The sequence below is a fragment of the Pseudonaja textilis genome, chromosome Z, assembly GCF_049901715.1.
Source record: "Pseudonaja textilis isolate UNSWEBS1 chromosome Z, rPseTex1.2, whole genome shotgun sequence".
In the NCBI taxonomy this organism is placed as follows: domain Eukaryota; kingdom Metazoa; phylum Chordata; class Lepidosauria; order Squamata; family Elapidae; genus Pseudonaja; species Pseudonaja textilis.
In genome coordinates this window covers 113,621,768-113,638,218 of record NC_142008.1, presented here as the reverse complement: position 1 = coordinate 113,638,218, position 16,451 = coordinate 113,621,768, and the positions used below count along the sequence as shown (strand labels likewise).

At 36.3% G+C, this 16,451-nt stretch overlaps 1 protein-coding gene across 1 annotated transcript; it reads right to left on the bottom strand.

The window, feature by feature from the left end:
- Positions 1–6,796: 6,796 nt before the first annotated feature.
- LOC113451910 (vomeronasal type-2 receptor 26-like) lies at positions 6,797–16,044 on the bottom strand. The gene is made up of 6 exons (XM_087916145.1): positions 15,827–16,044; positions 14,603–14,780; positions 11,658–12,518; positions 10,945–11,172; positions 8,980–9,106; positions 6,797–7,695 (listed from the first exon to the last, which is right to left on the bottom strand). Exons 1-6 carry the CDS (start codon positions 16,042–16,044, stop codon positions 6,797–6,799), a joined length of 2,511 nt encoding a protein of 836 aa, XP_087772271.1.
- Between the last annotated feature and the right edge of the window lie 407 nt (positions 16,045–16,451).

The following is a 16,451-nucleotide window of genomic DNA, read 5'->3' as shown; positions in this document are numbered from 1 at the left end:
CTCACATTGAATCAGATTTGATTGATATATATCAAGAGAGAGGGGGGGATGGACAGACAGACATTTTTAATTCTTAGGGTATCTTATTTTTGATATCAAGGGTATTTGATTAATGAAAACATATACATTTACTATGTGGTCACATTTAACAATTCTACTTTCCTTACCATCATTTCTTCCCACTTTCTTCTCTCTCCCCTCTTTATTCCAGTGTAATTAAACTACTTTCTCAACATAATAATAATGCCATGCAACAATTGATGATTGAAGTATCTAGGATTCTCAGGTATCTAGGACTGATTCTCACGTATCTAGGACTGATTTGGAAGCAAATTGTTTGCCGTGTTATGTTGTCATGAAACCATCCTAAGGATTATCCTTCACAACTGAAGACAAGCTATGTTAAAATCTCTTCTTAAAAGCAGCCAGAACTTCTGAAAACAAGGCATGGTTAATTATTCTTATTGTTAGAAAATTTCTCCTTAGTTCTGTTGTTTCTCTCCTTGATTAGTTTCTGTCCATTGCTTCTTGTTTTGCCATCTTGTGCTTTGGAAAATAGTTTGACTCCCTTATGTTTGTAGGAACTCCTCAAAGATTGGAATATTGCTATCATGCCACCCCTAGTCCTTCTTTTAACTAGACTAGACTACTCTTTTCAGATTATCAACATCTTTTTTTATAATATGATGACCCAACTGGATGCAATTACATCTGTTATATCTATTCCTGTAATTCTTCAAGAATACCAGCCAGACTCAATCAAGAAAAAAGTAACATGGAACGATACAGCATAATCATATTTATATAATGGAAACAGTAGAAATGCATAGAAGGGTTTATTTAGTCTCCCAAATGAAATGTTTAAATATAGGTTTATCTCAGAAATTTCTGTTCTGGAAATTGGTGGAAGTGGTATATTATGGAAATTTTTGGCCAGAAGCACTTGGAAATTAGGAAGCTGAGGTTGGATAAAACTCAGATATATTTTAAGCAACACCCAGGCAAGTGCAGTTCTGTTAAGTTTATGAAGATGAAACAAAGTGGAAAAACTTTGTCTTGATATTAACAAGTTATTATGAAGTATGTAAGGAAAAGGGTAGACTATCCCAACAGAGGAAGGATAATTGAAAGGAGAAGAAATTTAAATGTCAATCATTTCGAACACATAGATCCACTATCAGTTAAGTGCTGGCATAATTAAAATAATAGATACATACACAGGATCATCAAGAAATTCTTCGGATGGAATTGTCTTGAAGGTAATCAGGTTAGACATTATGTAAATCAGATATATAATGCCACCAATGATGAGATCACCTGAATGATAAGACTTGTATTTAATACTAAGATTGCTGATGGTGCATTTAGCATCACAACATATAAACTGTGGAAGCCATATCACCCATAGCATGAAGACTAACATAGCAGATGGTATTGCTATGGCAGTTTCTCTTGCGTTGAACACAAAAACGTATAACAAAAACACGTTTGTTGTTCAGGCTTTATGTTTGAATAAGTTTAGGAAAAAGAACAATTAATAGCATCAGTCAGTCTTGTTTGGGTTCCTGTTTTGCTTTGCTGTTTGGAGCTCTCTAGGGTCCAAAGAAATAGAATTAAACATGATAAATTATAGGGCATTGCTTGCTCAGCTGTTTGTGATATTGCAAAAGAAAGTAGGTGATGTTACCTTGGTGTAAAAGGTTTGTGTGTAGCAGCAAGAAAAAATTGTGTTTGTGTGTGTGTGTGTATGTGTGTGTATACACACAAGATAAACATAAAGACTGAACTAGGCACCCTGACTAAAGTACTGACAGCCAATGGCTTCCACAAAAGCAAAATCACTGGCTTGATCCACAAAAACACAATGAGACATAATGGAGACGTAGAAGATGAACAGACCTATGGAACAGCTGTCCTGCCCTACATAAGAGGTACTACAGACAAAATCAGTAAGATACTACACAGGCATCACCTCAAGATTGCCTTCAAAGACAGAAAAATAGCAGCCATCTTAAGAAACTCCAAAGATAAAATTGACCTGGAAAACCAAGGCATATATGAAGTCCTCCGTGCATCATGCCCTGCCACATACATTGGACAGACCAATAGAAGAATAAGTACCCACCTAGATGAACACAAAAATGCAGTAAAAAAACCAGAACACACTTCCTCACTAGTCCAACACGTGAAAGCCACAGGTCATAGCATCGACTTCAATGGCACCAAAACCCTAGCCACTATAGAAAACCCCAGCTACAAAATTATCAGAGAAGCCATACAAATTGAAAAAAGACCTGAAAGCATGAATAGAAGAGATGACCCCAACAGACTGTCAATCATGTGGAAGCCTGCAATCACAAACAAAAAAATCTCAACACCACAAGCCAAGAAAACACCTTGGCACAAACAGACCACCCTGATACCTCCAGCTCAAACACATTCCAACCAGGCACTCAGATGAAAACTAGCTTCCTAATAAATGATAGCCATCCATTTACTCGAAGCCAAGCCACACCAAAAGTCTCCAATATAGGAAACAAAATGTTGCCAGCCAATCAAGATTTTAAAAAAATGCTACGAAACAGACAGAAGATATTACAAACACCAATCAAGCAGAACACAGCAAACTCCAAGACCAATAAACACAGACCAAGACTCCCAACCAATCAGGATGAAGAAAAAAAACATTCTGGCACAGCAGTAGGCTAGCCCCAAATTTAAAACTGAAACCACTGGAAAAGTCTGACTCACAGACGAACACAATACAGAAGCCTGATGATGGCAGATGAGATTCTACCAAAACGTTGCTACAACTTTAAAAGCACAACTACAATGATGTGGGAAAATACCCGAACAAAGCTGAATACCATACATGTAAGTACCCACGAAAACTTAAGAAAATATGTTTGTTTTCTGAGGTTTTTGCGGGTATTTGTATGTGGATCTTTGGTTATTCGGGTTTTCTCCCGTGTAAAATTGAAAGTATCTTGGCAACATTTCAACGAAGTCTCATTCGTCATCTTCAGGCTTGTGTCTTCGGCTTTGTGCTTCTCGGAGTAATGTGAGCTTGCAGCTGCTTCTTCCTTTTAACTGCTAGTGGGGGTGTGACTTGATTGGGTGGGGGCTTGGCTGTGTTCTGATTGGGTGGGGGTGTGTTCTCATTGGTTGGGGGTTTGGCTGTGTTCTGATTGGTTGTGGGGTTGGCTATGTTCTGATTGGCTGGGGGTGTGTTCTGTTCAGGTGGGGGCTTGGCCGTGCTCAGGTTAGTCTTAGTTGCCGGGGGATTTGAGATGGTGAGCTGTGACCCTTTTGTTTGGCTTCATGTTCTTGGTCATGCCACATCTTCATGGTGGGTGTCCGTTCGCTTCATGTATGGGTCAGAGGGGTTTGAAGCGGGTAGTGATGCAGCTGCGGTACGGCTTCTGGTCCGTGGTCGTGTCTCATCATCTGTGTGGGTGTGAGTCTGCTTTCTACATGGAAGTGTGGTGGTAGTATCTTGTGTGGCCCTCGTGGGTGTGGGTCTGGTGTCATTCTTCATGTTAGGTACTCATTTGTTAATGAGGGTGGGTTTCCAAATGGCTGGTAGGCAGGAGGTATCATCTCGTTTGTTCATGCTATGTGGGCGTTTTTCTATCTCTATGGCTTCTCTGATTATTCTGTTGTTGAAGTTTTCAGTTTTGGCGATAGTTCTGGTATTTTTAAAGTCAATCTCATGTCCTGTGGCTTTGAGGTGTTGGACCAGGGAAGAGGTCATTTCTTCTTTTTTGATTGAGTTCTTGCGTTCTTCAATGCATGCACTTATTCTTCTGTTGATTTGTCTGGTGTATGTGGTGGGGCAGGTGGTGCATGGGATTTTGTATACTCCTTAGTTTTCTAACTCAATTATGTCTTTAGGGTTTCTTAGGATGGTGGATATTCTTCTCTTTGTGCAGAATGCTATCTTAATGTGGTGTTTTTGGAGGATCTTGCTGATTTTGTCTGTAGTGCCTTTTGTATATGGGAGGAGGGTTTTGCCATTCTCTTGTTCTCGGTCTTGGATTTTGGTTGGGGTTTCTTTTTGGATTAGGTGGGTAATCTTTCTTTGGAATCCATTGGCTGTAAGTATGTTAGTGAGAGTATGCCATTCGGTTTTTAGGTGTTGTTCGTTGGCTAAGCATTTTGTTCTGGAGATGAGTGTCTTGGCTACAGAATTGATCTGTTCTGGGTGGTGGTGTGAGAGTGCGTGTAGATAGTGGTTTGTATGTGTTTTTTTTCTGGTAGATGGTGTGTCCTAGGGAGCCATTGGATTTTTTGTGTAGTAAGACATCTAGGAAGGGAAGTTGATTGTTAGCTTCTGTTTCCATGATGAATTGTATTTGGGGGTGTAGGCTGTTTAGGTGTGTGAGGAAGTTGTTCAGTTTTTCTTTCCCATGTGGCCAGATTATGAAGGTGTCATCTACATATCTGAGCCAGGGTTTGGGTTTGTGATCATATTTTTCTAGAGCTTGTGTTTCAAAGTGTTCCATGTAGAGGTTTGCGATGACAGGTGAGAGGGGTGCTCCTTCTATTTGTTTGCATTTTTGTCCGTTGTAGGTGAAGTATGTATTGGATAGGCAGTGGTTGGTCAGATCTAGGATGTGCTTGGGGGGTTGTATTTGTTTTGGAGGGCTGTCAAGGCTTCTTTTATAGGCACTTGGGTGAAGAGTGATATGACATTAAAGCTCACTAGTAGGTCACTGGGCTGTAAGTTTTGTTTCTTTATGATCTCAATGAACTGGAATGAGTTTCTTACATGTGAGTTGATTCTGCATAGGGCTGTAGTTTTTTGGCGAGAAATTTGGCTAGGTTTTGTAGAGGTGAGCCTATGGAGCTGACTATTGGTCTAAGTGGGGTTCATATATATATATATATATATATATATATATATATATATATATATATATATATATATATATATATATATATATATATGTGGATCTTTGGTTGTTCGGTTTTCTCCACGTAAGATTCAAAGTGTCTAGGCAACGTTTCGATGAAGTCTCATTCATCATCATCAGGCCTCTGTCTTTGGCTCTTGCTTTCAGAGTGATGTGAGGTTGCAGCTGCTTTTTCTTTCTAACTGTCAGTGGGGGTGGGATTTGAATGGGTGGGGAGCTTGGCAGAGGCCTGATGATGATGAATGAGACTTCATCGAAACGTTGCCTAGACACTTTGAATCTTACGCGGGAGAAAACCCGAACAACCAAAGATCCACATACAAATACCCGCGAGAACCTCAGAAAACATACACACACACACACATACATACATACACACACACACACACAAACATACTGCACACACACATTCTCTCTCTCTCTCTCTCTCTCTCTCTCGCTCTCTTTCTCTGTGTGTGTGTTTGTATGTATATATGTTTATATATACAAAAATGGTCTACATTATGATCCAGGAATCAAAGCCTAGGAAAAGCTGGATGCAATGCAGAGAACGGAGGATAAATCCAAGGAAGGACTTGCTATTTATCATTACTGCTGCAATATCAAATTTGGGTGAAATTCCCTTTGCGGGTGAGTGAATCTCTCAGCTGGGAATTCTTTTGGCTTCCTCACTACTGATCCATCTACAGGTGAAGGGGTAGCATTCCTCCAACTTCTGCTGCTGCTCCAGTTTAATCCCTATCTGGAATGGGAAGTGTTGGTTAAACCAATATATCTTGATAATTGCAAAATGAGGCTACATTTTGGCATTGATCCTTGTCTTGGAAGTCATTAAAGGTAGATAAAGAGCCAGTTACTTGTAGTTAAAGCACCAGGTTAGAAATTAAAATATTATGCATTCTAGTCTTGCTTTAGCCGTGAAAGCCTACTAAGCCAATCATTGTCTTTCAGCCCTAGGAAGCAGAAAATGACAAGCTACATCTGGAAAATCATGCCAAGAAAATTGCAGGGACCTGTCTAGGCAGTCATCTGGTATCAACAGACTTTCAACCAACATTTAAAAATGGATATGATTTAAAAGTCATACAGGCAGGGTATAAGAAATAACTTCTAAAGTCTTGATTCAGGAAATGTCATGATGAAAGTGGAACAGTTTTTGCTAAGTCTGATTGGCACTGAATATTGGAGAGCACAATAGGTTATCTTTCATCCAGCTCCCTTTTTTAAGGTCCAGGAAAGAAAATAAACAAATCAAAGGATAGTAATATAAAAATAAATGCAACTGCATTGCCTTATGCTTAATGTCTCTTAAATATCTATTCTATTAGTTTTATGAAATATTACTGATGGTCTACAAAGACTAGGTGGAGAGGATTACTTCCATGAAACCAAAGTTCATCCATTACCACGTCCAATGGATGAACTTAGTCTTTATGCATATATTCTGATTGAAAAAGATCCACCTAGACTGGTTTGACAGTAATTTTATGCTATTTACTCAATAACTTATCCACCAAAAGAAAGTTGGAAATTGCCATCGAACTCCAATAAGAACTTATTAGCTACTTAAGAGCTCTGACTTTTGGTAACTATCATCTTATACTTAGGCCTCCTTCAAAGCATCACCCAAGGTCCATGAAGATTTTTTTTTACAAAAAGATCTGAGTAAATGCAAGCAAAATATCAGGCAAAATTGCTATGGGAAGAAATTGTACTTTATTGGTTGACATGGATATAAATCTAGGCACATTCCAACATTTGACAAATATTTATTTTGTACATTTTTTAAAAAAATATGGCTCAGTTTTCCCAGGCTATGAAGTCTAGCACAAAAAGGAAACACAAAAGTGAGGAGAGTTTATAAGATTCGGAAACATAATTCAGATTTGTTTAATAATCTTGTCCTTTCTATTTAAATCAGGTCTCAGAAGAATAATATAGCATTTTGGGAAAAAGATACAGGCAAGCAATCCCATTGCAGAAGCCAAAATAGAGAAGATCTCCACCACCACCATGTATTTCCCCTTGGTGCTCAAATATGTGGGAACAAATGTTACCCAAACACTGCAAAAAACCAACATGCTGAAGGTGATGAATTTGGCTTCATTGAAGCTGTCAGGTAACTTCCTAGCTAGGAAGGCTACTGTGAAACTGATACCAGTCAAGAACCCCATAAAGCCAAGGACAGTATAAAACATGATGGCTGATCCTTCATTACATTCTAGTACAATTTCTTCAGCCATGGAGTGCATGTCAGAATCTGGGAATGGGGGAGAAATTGCTAACCACATTGCACAAATGGAGAATTGTATCATGGAGCATGAAAGCACAATAACATTGGCCAGCCTTTTCCCCACCCATTTCTTTATTTGAGAACCTGGTTTAGTGGCCATGAAAGCAAGAACCACTATGGTTGTTTTACCCAAAATGCAAGAAATGGCTACAGAGAAGATGATGCCAAAAGCAGTTTGTTGCATGAGACATTTCACTTGATCAGGCTGTCCAATGAAAAGAAAAGTGCAGAGGAAAGATAGCTGAAGAGCAACGAGAAGAATATAGGTGAGATTCCTGTTGTTGGCTTTGACTATGGGGGTTTCCCACTGTTTAATGAAGATCCTCAGCACCAAAGCTGAAGTTACAAAAAACAAGACAGCTACAGCAGTCAAAGTGATTCCCAAAGGTTCTTCGTAAGACAAGAAAGTTATCTGTTTTTCAATGCAAAGATTGTGAAATTCATTTGGATATTGATTTTCTGGACATTGGGAACAGTCACCTGCATCTGCAAAAGAAAACATTAATATTTATAGCTCAGAGCTATAAAATGAAGGATCCTTGGTGCTCTCTGAGCTTGATTGTTTTCTTGCAAACATTTCATTATCCAAAGTAGATAATATCATCAGTGCTAGTGACTACATTGATGGCATTATCTAGTTTGGATAATGAAACAAGATCACCAACGACTCCTCAAACAAAACATTGTGGCCATATAACGATTAATGCAACTCTATTTATTTTTAATTATGTCTATTTCATTTGTATTTTGGTATTACAAATTAAGAATGAGAACATCCACATGCAGAAAAGTAACCTGTATGTGCTCGATCACACAGAGACAAAGAATGTTGCTTGTTTCAATCTCAATGTCATGTTGGAGGATGGAAGGATTGTACAAGAGAAATGTTTATGTTAATTCAGAGTTTCCTAATTTATTTTCCAGAGAAATGTTGTGATATTTCTTTGTGATCTAATCTTGGACAATTAATTTAATAACTAACTTATTTTATGGAAAATAAGTTAAAAATTTCTTCTTAATAAGTGGCTTCTCTATATCTAGGACGAGGTAATCTAATTTCTGGGAGAAATTTCCATTAACTCATCAGCTTTTTCATTTTGGATATTCTTCATGTTCAACTGACAATTATTTCACAAGAATTATAGCTATTTAAAGATCCATGAAGATTATAATTCATTGTCAGAGCAGCAGCAGGACCAATATTTATATTTCATATCTATTTATATGCCTGCTTCTCTCCAGCAAGAACAAACTCATCTTCTTGCTTCTTTATACCTAATGTAATATCATAGTATCATGAGCCATGGTGGTAGAGTGGCTAGAATGCAGTACTGAGAACCCTGTAAACCATTTAGAGAGGGCTGTAAAGCACTATGAAGTGGTATATAAATCTAAGTGCTATTTCTATATTCAATTAATTTCCTTCAAAGATGAAAAAAAATCATAAAAGACTTCTTCCCAAGTGCTCCAAAAGGACTTATCTTAATTTAAAAAAATCTTCTCTCACTTAATAAGTAGTCTTTTCATGATGTAGAATTTGATTCTGCATTTATGGGAAGCCAAAATCAGATATAATTCAGGGACAATACAGACCAGCAATTCAGATTTAGATTTTAAGAAAAACTTTTGAAAAAAATATCTAATATAGAGGTTGACTGTCTTCAATGAAGCTAAGACTACAAATTCTGAATAACTGATTACATTGCAGGTACGCAATACTGGTGGTGAGAATCTATAAGTCTTCTCAATTATATATATGACATATCTTACCTAATCTGTTTGAAATTTTCCCCTCTGCACAAGGAAGACAATCATAGCAGCAAAATGGTTTCTCATCTATTTTTTTCTTGAGATAGCCTGGATAACATTTTTTATTGCATACAGATAGTGGTAGCGCCTATTCAGAAATGAAATCATCAGGGAGTTCAATAGTTGCATTTATACACTCATATTTCACTGTGTATATGATATTCTGATAAATCTGCATGGATTTTTGAGAAATGCTATATATGAGACACAAACTCAACATATTATTAGATAAGGGCATTTAATTGATGTCACCACAGCAATGTGCCATTTTCTATATGTCCTCATGGAATCATGTATTTCCTAAGATATTTTATAGTCAGAAAACCTAAGAGATTTTCAGAAGTTCAAACTGGACTTCCCTCAAACTCCATTTTGGTCAATCTGATTGGTAAATATCTGTGTCAACCCTGAAGTAAACATGGTTGAGGCCATCTTGGAGGCTTCAGGATTGCCACACGCTAGAGGGAAATAGGGGAAAATAGTTAATAGCAATAGCACTTAGACTTATATACCACTTTATAGTCCCTCTCTAAGCAGTTTACAGAATCAGCATATTGCCCCCAACAATTTTACCCACTTCGGAAGGATGGAAGGCTGAGTCAACCTGGAGCCCGGTGAGATACAAGCTGCCAAATTGCTGCAGCTGGCTGCAGCAGAAGTAGCTTGCAGTACTGCACTCTAACCACTGCACCACTGATGCTCTAAATGAGGTTTGTAGTCAAAACAATACAACTTTCCTATGGGAACCCAAGGACATTCACACAGGTGGCTGGCCAGAGAAGTAGTGAAGTATCCAAACTACCAGCCAGCTCGTGGATTGGACAGCATAACCAGTGATTTTTTGGGGGGAGTGGGGGGGAGGAAAATTGTTACTTTTAATTAGGTGAAAGCCACGGGAGCTTTTAAAGTTGGCTTTCACCAGTTGTGCCAATATGATACACCCAATAAAACTGTTCTTTGAGGAATTTGTCTTCTTCAGAGTTCTAATTTCTATGGGTGCATTACTTGAAATGCTGACTATCTCTGGAGATTCTCAATCATGGGTTGAATAATGGTTGTCCCAAAGGTGCTTTTCAAAAGACAACTGGATTTTCTTGTTTTTTTTTTCCTTGAAAACATTTGAGAAATATTCAGTTCTTTGAATTCATCCAAGTTGCTTGGATGAGAAATGAAATGTTTTAAAAGGGAAAAAATAAACAAGAAAGTCCAGTTGTCTTTTGAAAAGCACCTTTGGGTTGAATCTGATTAGTAATTTATGCCATGATTTATAGGTGAAATTAAACCTTGGAATTATCTACATTTTCACTGATTCCAATCTTTTCTGTCAAATAGGTCCTGAAAAGTAGTACTATAGAGAATTTACTAATGGGATACAGAGTTCCTGTTGCATCTAATCAGCCTGGTAGAAATTATGAAATAGACCATGTTTTAATGGTGTCAAAGTTGCAGGTTAAATTTAGAAAATAGATGGCATTTCAAAATATGTCTTGGACAATGTGCAGTTAGAATATAATCAAATTATAAAGTAGTGATTTACTACCCTTAATTGATGAAGAAAAATATACTTGGAACAATGAGCAGGAATAAGATATTTCAAACAGTAGAGGATCTCAGCATGTAGCTTGTTTATTATAAAATAATTTCCAGCTTTTATAACTTAAATATGGTTTCCAATGTTTGGTAACCTGAAAATTGCAGCTAGTAACTTCAGGAATTCCCATAGATATCTGGAAGGACAGTAACAAGTTTAATACTGTACAGTACTGTAATGGAAGCCCTATATAACCTAATCCCTGCTCTTTCATGTTCCATCATATTTTATTGCCTTAATTTTATTACTAAAGAGTCACTCAAATGATAAAAAAAGATTTTTAAAAGTGGCATGGGGGACAATTCTAGACAATCTGATATGTCAATAGGAAATACCTGGTTGAACATGGTTGGCCAGATGATATTTTCTTCAGAAACCATGAAAGACTCTTCAGAAGAAGCCAGTGGGTCTATCTTTCCAATTTTGATTTTAAGAAAAGTTTGGTTTGGGAATGTGATCCAGTTGATGATATCAAATCCAGTTCCTAATTCTCCCTTTTCATTAAAGAAAATTTTTTCCCCAACACTGTTGTTAAATAAGACTGTTTTCAGGTAAGGATGGAGCTAAATGGAAGCAGATCAAACACAAATGTTTTGTGTTTGAATTATATAGGTTCTTTAGCTTTGTGTTTTAATTGTGCATGCTGTCCAGGGTTACATCTGTGAGAGGGGTGGTTGTATAAATTCAACAAATAAATAAATAAATGAATAAATAAATGCAAATTATTTGGAAAAATAAATATCCTTATGCTAAATGTACAGTATTACCTTTTAAAAGTTGGGATATGACTGTGCCGGTGAATTATAATTCATCAAAGTGAAATAGCTTGACAAAGCTTCACACTGAATTATGAAATTGTGATTTAGTCAAATGCATTTTTCAATTTAGATCCTTCTTACACAGCTCCTCCATACTGCTGTCATAAAACATGAACCAGTGCAAAGATTTGTGTAATTTCTGAACTATATGGATAGTGAACCTGAAATATACAGTTTTGCAGCCAAAAAATTTCCTGAAGCTTGATCAATGTAATTTCTTTTATTATTACCTGCCATGTTTCTTCCTTGAAAATCATCAGGCTTCCAGGCTCCACCCTTGCTCTGTGGTTATATTTAGATGAAAACATGGCTTTCAAAGCATGTGCCACAGCATAGATTGCATTATAAATGCTGTAACTCTGCCCAGTCATGGTGGTCTCAAATATAGAATTAGGAAGAGTCTCCAGCTTCTCTTCTCCAGTGCACAGCACTCTACCATTCTCATCTAACTTATCTTTAAAGAAAGAACATTCAAATGCCTGTTCCCAGAACAATCTTGCTATATGGTCTTCTTCTTCTGAAGTAGGGCTTCTCATCTGCAAGAATGGTTTGAACTCAGTCACCTCCTTAGAAGAAACTGCAAAAGATATGGCACCATGAATAAAGTCTAAAGGCCGTATTTTTTGAAAAGGGACTGATGTGAACTCCATTTGGCCTGGCATGATCCAAACTTTGTCTTTTCTCCTTACTGGTATATCCTCATATTCTGAAAGATAGGGAAATAGTCTGAAAACGGCAATGACCTGGTTTTCACAGTAGAGGATCACAACATTGGCAGTGCTGTTCATGACAACCTTGTACAAGTCAATAAAATCTTTAAATACAGTGTCAATGTCATTAGAAAAAGTTTCTTTGGGCAACTCTTGCATGAAGTCAAAGCAAATACCTTTCTGGGCAAACAGTGTAAGGGCATGCTGTACAAACCTCTGTCCACTCTCATCACGTTGGGAAATCAGCCCTATATAACTCCACTTTAAATGCAACAGCAGCTGAAGAATCCCATTGGTCTGAAGCTTCTCATTTGGGAAAAAACGGTAAAAGAAAACTGTGTGTTCACTGTTGTCTATCATTGGAGCAGATCCATATATTAGCTAAGAAAAATAATTTAAAATAGTTGGGTTTTAGAGTTTGTGATTCAGACTATGTTGGTCAACAAACTTCAAGAGAAATATAGTCTAGAAAGAAATTAGTTTTTCCTTTAATAAGTATAAATGAAATAATATTTGAATGCCAGAGAGTTGATGATCTATTCCTGAACTTCAACAGGATAACAAAATAACAGAATAACAGAGATGGAGGTTTCTAGTCCAACCACTGCTGAATCAGGAAATTCTATAGCATTTCAGATAAATGTCAAATCTCTTCTTAAAAACCTCCAATGTTGGAGTGCTCACAACTTCTAATATATTCCACTTATTAATTGTTGTAACTGACAGAAATTTTTCCTTAGTTCTAGGCTGGTTCTCTCCTTGATTAGTTTCCATCCATCGCTTCTTGTCCTCCCTTTAGGTATTTTGGAGGATATATTGCCCCTTCCCCTTTTCTTTGTGGCAATCCCTTAGATATTGGAACATGACTATCACATTACTTTAGATCTTATTTTCATGAAACAAGACATCCCAATTCCTGCAACTGTTCTTCATATATTTTAGCCTCCAGTCCTCTAAACATTTTATTGCTCTTCTCTGCAATCTTTCTAGTTATATTTTAATTCACAAAATCTTCTTCTCACTTTCCATGTGGTTATCTGCTGTGATATATGATGATATGACATGTGACATATGATATGATATTATGATATGATATGATACAATACATTGCCTTCCATATAAGAGACTGTGGCAGGATTACTAAGAAGTAGTGTTTCCTTGCCCCATCCTTTAAAACAGGTGTGGGAAATACAAATGATAATCTGAAAACATTAGTTTACAGTTGTACAGAAGTCAGACTCCTGAAATGTGCTCTATATAGGCTATCTTGGAAGAAAGTCTGGAGAATAGAGAAGCTATGAATATGGTTGCTAGATTACTAGTCAAGTACACTTGTCATTGTCACACATACACTGTGATCACTGCCTTGATTGCCAACACTCTTCTGCACTCAAATGAAAATAAAGGAGAACATTTCAATAAAGGACACTATCTCCGGTTATTTTCTTGCAGACATTTCATTACCCAAACTAGGTAACATCAACTGTGCTAGAATATTACATATGTTTCAACTACACAAATCCTCATGATCCATCTGAAGAACCCAGAGGAGTCATGGATCTAGCCACAGGTGATAAAACTTATACTGCTGAACACCTTATCCATATCCTCAGATTCCACAAACTCAAATGAACCTGAAGCTATTTTCAATCTGATTTCAAGATGTCACCTTGTTTATTTTGCTTGTCTCTGCCCAACTGGCACCCAAACTAGAAAAAAATTATTAGTTTGTTTGTCATATTTAGATATCACCCATCTCACTCACAGAGTGATTCTAGAGAGTGTACTGTTTTAAAAAACACTAAAAACTATAAGTTCATAAAGTTTGCAATTTGCTTATTTACATTTCTATATTAATCAACACCTCCTAACCTGAGGTCACTCCTGTACAAAACACTACAATAGAACCATCTTATCTCTCTAAAACTCCTTTTATCCACTTTACACTTTCATGTAACTTTGCAATAATAATCAAATCAGCCAAGTACATAGCTAGCTATACCCAATGCACTGTCATACTAGTTTTCTAAGTGTAAAGTCCAACAATGATGTCTTGTAAAGATGAAATTGAATATCAGTACAGATATAGTGTGCATTGTTTTACCATAGCTCAAACTATCTCAGGGCCAAGGAAATGAAGCAGTAAGCAATACATAACATTGATCCAAACTGGGTTGGTCACTTGGACCAGGGGTTTAGCCTTTTAAGCTGTCATCTTGTGCTGAAGCCTCAGAGAACTTCTCTCTACCGGAATGTGTATTAATCAAGTTTCAGATTTATGCACATATCACATAACTAATATAACATAATTAATTCCTACTGTTTAGGCAATTTTGCCTTTTTATTTTACTCAGATGGTCAATTTGTATGCAAAACTCATTTTTTTGTAAAAAAAAAGAAAGTTAATAAAAAGCATGGGTATTAGAGATTGTGAAAAAATATATTTATTCATAAGTAATTCTTACTTGTGGCATCTTGTATATATTCAGAATATTTGGCATAAATGGAGAGATATTTGCATTAGGTCCTGCAATAACAGATATTGTCTTCTCCTGGACATCACACTTGTAATTAGGGATGAATTTGCCCTGTGTGGACAGCAGCTCCAATGAAGCAAAATAGGTCCATTTTGCCATGAAGTTGCTGTTTGTGATGCGAATGCCCAGGGTCATGTTAGATAAGAGCTGAGGGTTTTCATTAATCTCCTTTACAGCAAAAATTAAAGCCAGGGTGTGTTGGTAGTTCTGAAGAAAAAACCTGCAATGAGAATTATGGATGCATAAAATTCTACAATGAAAACAAATGTCATCTTCTGGCAGCATCTAGAATTGGGTTTTCTGCTTTCAAATATATTTTAAAACTAGCCTAAAGCATGAAATATATGTTTATATGAGCAAGAACAAACATATTTCATTAGAAAATGGATGAATGATGAAATGGAATATTAAGGAATAGTGTTACGTTTTGTTTGTCTAATTATTTCTAGTCCTGCTTTCCACATCTTCTTCCTTCAATTTTTTTTCTATAAAAGGTTAAGCTATGCAAGATGCAAGAGTGCAATTGTAATAATTCTTTGCAACTCTTTAAAACAACCATACTGTTTGCCTGGATCATGTAGCAACTGCAGAAAGCAGATATGTAATCCTGGAGAAAAATGCATTTACTTCAAACAAGTTCAAGATATCCTTTATCCACTATAATGTCTAAAGGACCTTTCTAAGACTTGAACTCAAAATGCACACAGACCTTAATATCCATGAAAATAGTTCAAATCCTAAATATTGATGTCTGATTAATTGCAAAGAGTGATCTGGGACACATTATTGGTGATTTATTCTACAGTGTATAAATTAAATAGATTTTCATCATTTCTGGAAACAAAAGGAATTACTGAACATTTTATTTAGTCACTTAATATTATAAGTTTTGTTTTATTTTTCTTTAAAACAGGAAACATATAAGAGTATCTATATACATACAAGAAACTTGGATCAATCAACAAGAAATACTGACTATTATTGGTATGGTTGATGCTATAATGCAATTATTATATGATAATTATTACTATAAAGTAATTGGAAGGTAGGATTTCCATCAGTTTTACATTCCCCCTTTAAATATAGTTAAACGCTCATCATAGTAAAGAAAGATATCTATTTTATTATATGTTACACTTAATAGCAGTATACATGAGGTCATCAACTAGTTCTTCAGATGGATGCCTTGTAAAATTCACTGCATCAGAAATCATGTAGAATTGAGAAATAATGCCAGCAATGATGAGATCTCCTGTATGATAATAATTATGCTCAAGAAGATTAGGGTTGCCCAACACACAGCTAGCAGTAGCAGGAATATGGCATACCACATCTGGAAGTAATATCATCAATGACATGAACAGTATCATACTGTACAAGAAATCTGAATTTCCTTCTGAAAAATAAAAGCCTTGTTAAAGTGTAATACCCTCCATATAAGTTCTTTTACTTGCTTGATTGGGATTTGGAATGTACAGTTTGAAGAACTTGATTGTCACAGTTCTGTCTATTGCATCCCAGGCTTGAATAGATAAGAAATGTTATTTGCTCTATTCAATTGTATTTCATTGTTATGCTATGTTCCCTGAAGCTCCATAGAGATTTCAGAAGGAATTTAATTAATAAAGTATATTTTGGTAATTATAGGAGAGACACTGAATGGAAAATAACTCTTTTTTTCAGAAATAGCAAGAGAGTCTTATGTCTATAATTTCCCCAGAAAAGTTTGTAAATACTATTAAAGCTTACTTCACAATTGATTCCAGGTTAGACAGTA

What these genes read in the sequence shown, in the direction of transcription:
- LOC113451910 (XM_087916145.1), bottom strand. Translation starts at nt 16,044, where the DNA reads ATGATACTGTTCATGTCATTGATGATATTACTTCCAGATGTGGTATGC. An exon ending in GAACTAGTTGATGACCTCAT is followed by an intron (nt 14,781 to 15,826) that starts GTATACTGCTAT and finishes CATCACAAACAG; the next exon opens with CAACTTCATGGCAAAATGGA. An exon ending in GAAAATTTCAAACAGATTAG is followed by an intron (nt 7,696 to 8,979) that starts GTAAGATATGTC and finishes TTTCTTTTGCAG; the next exon opens with ATGCAGGTGACTGTTCCCAA.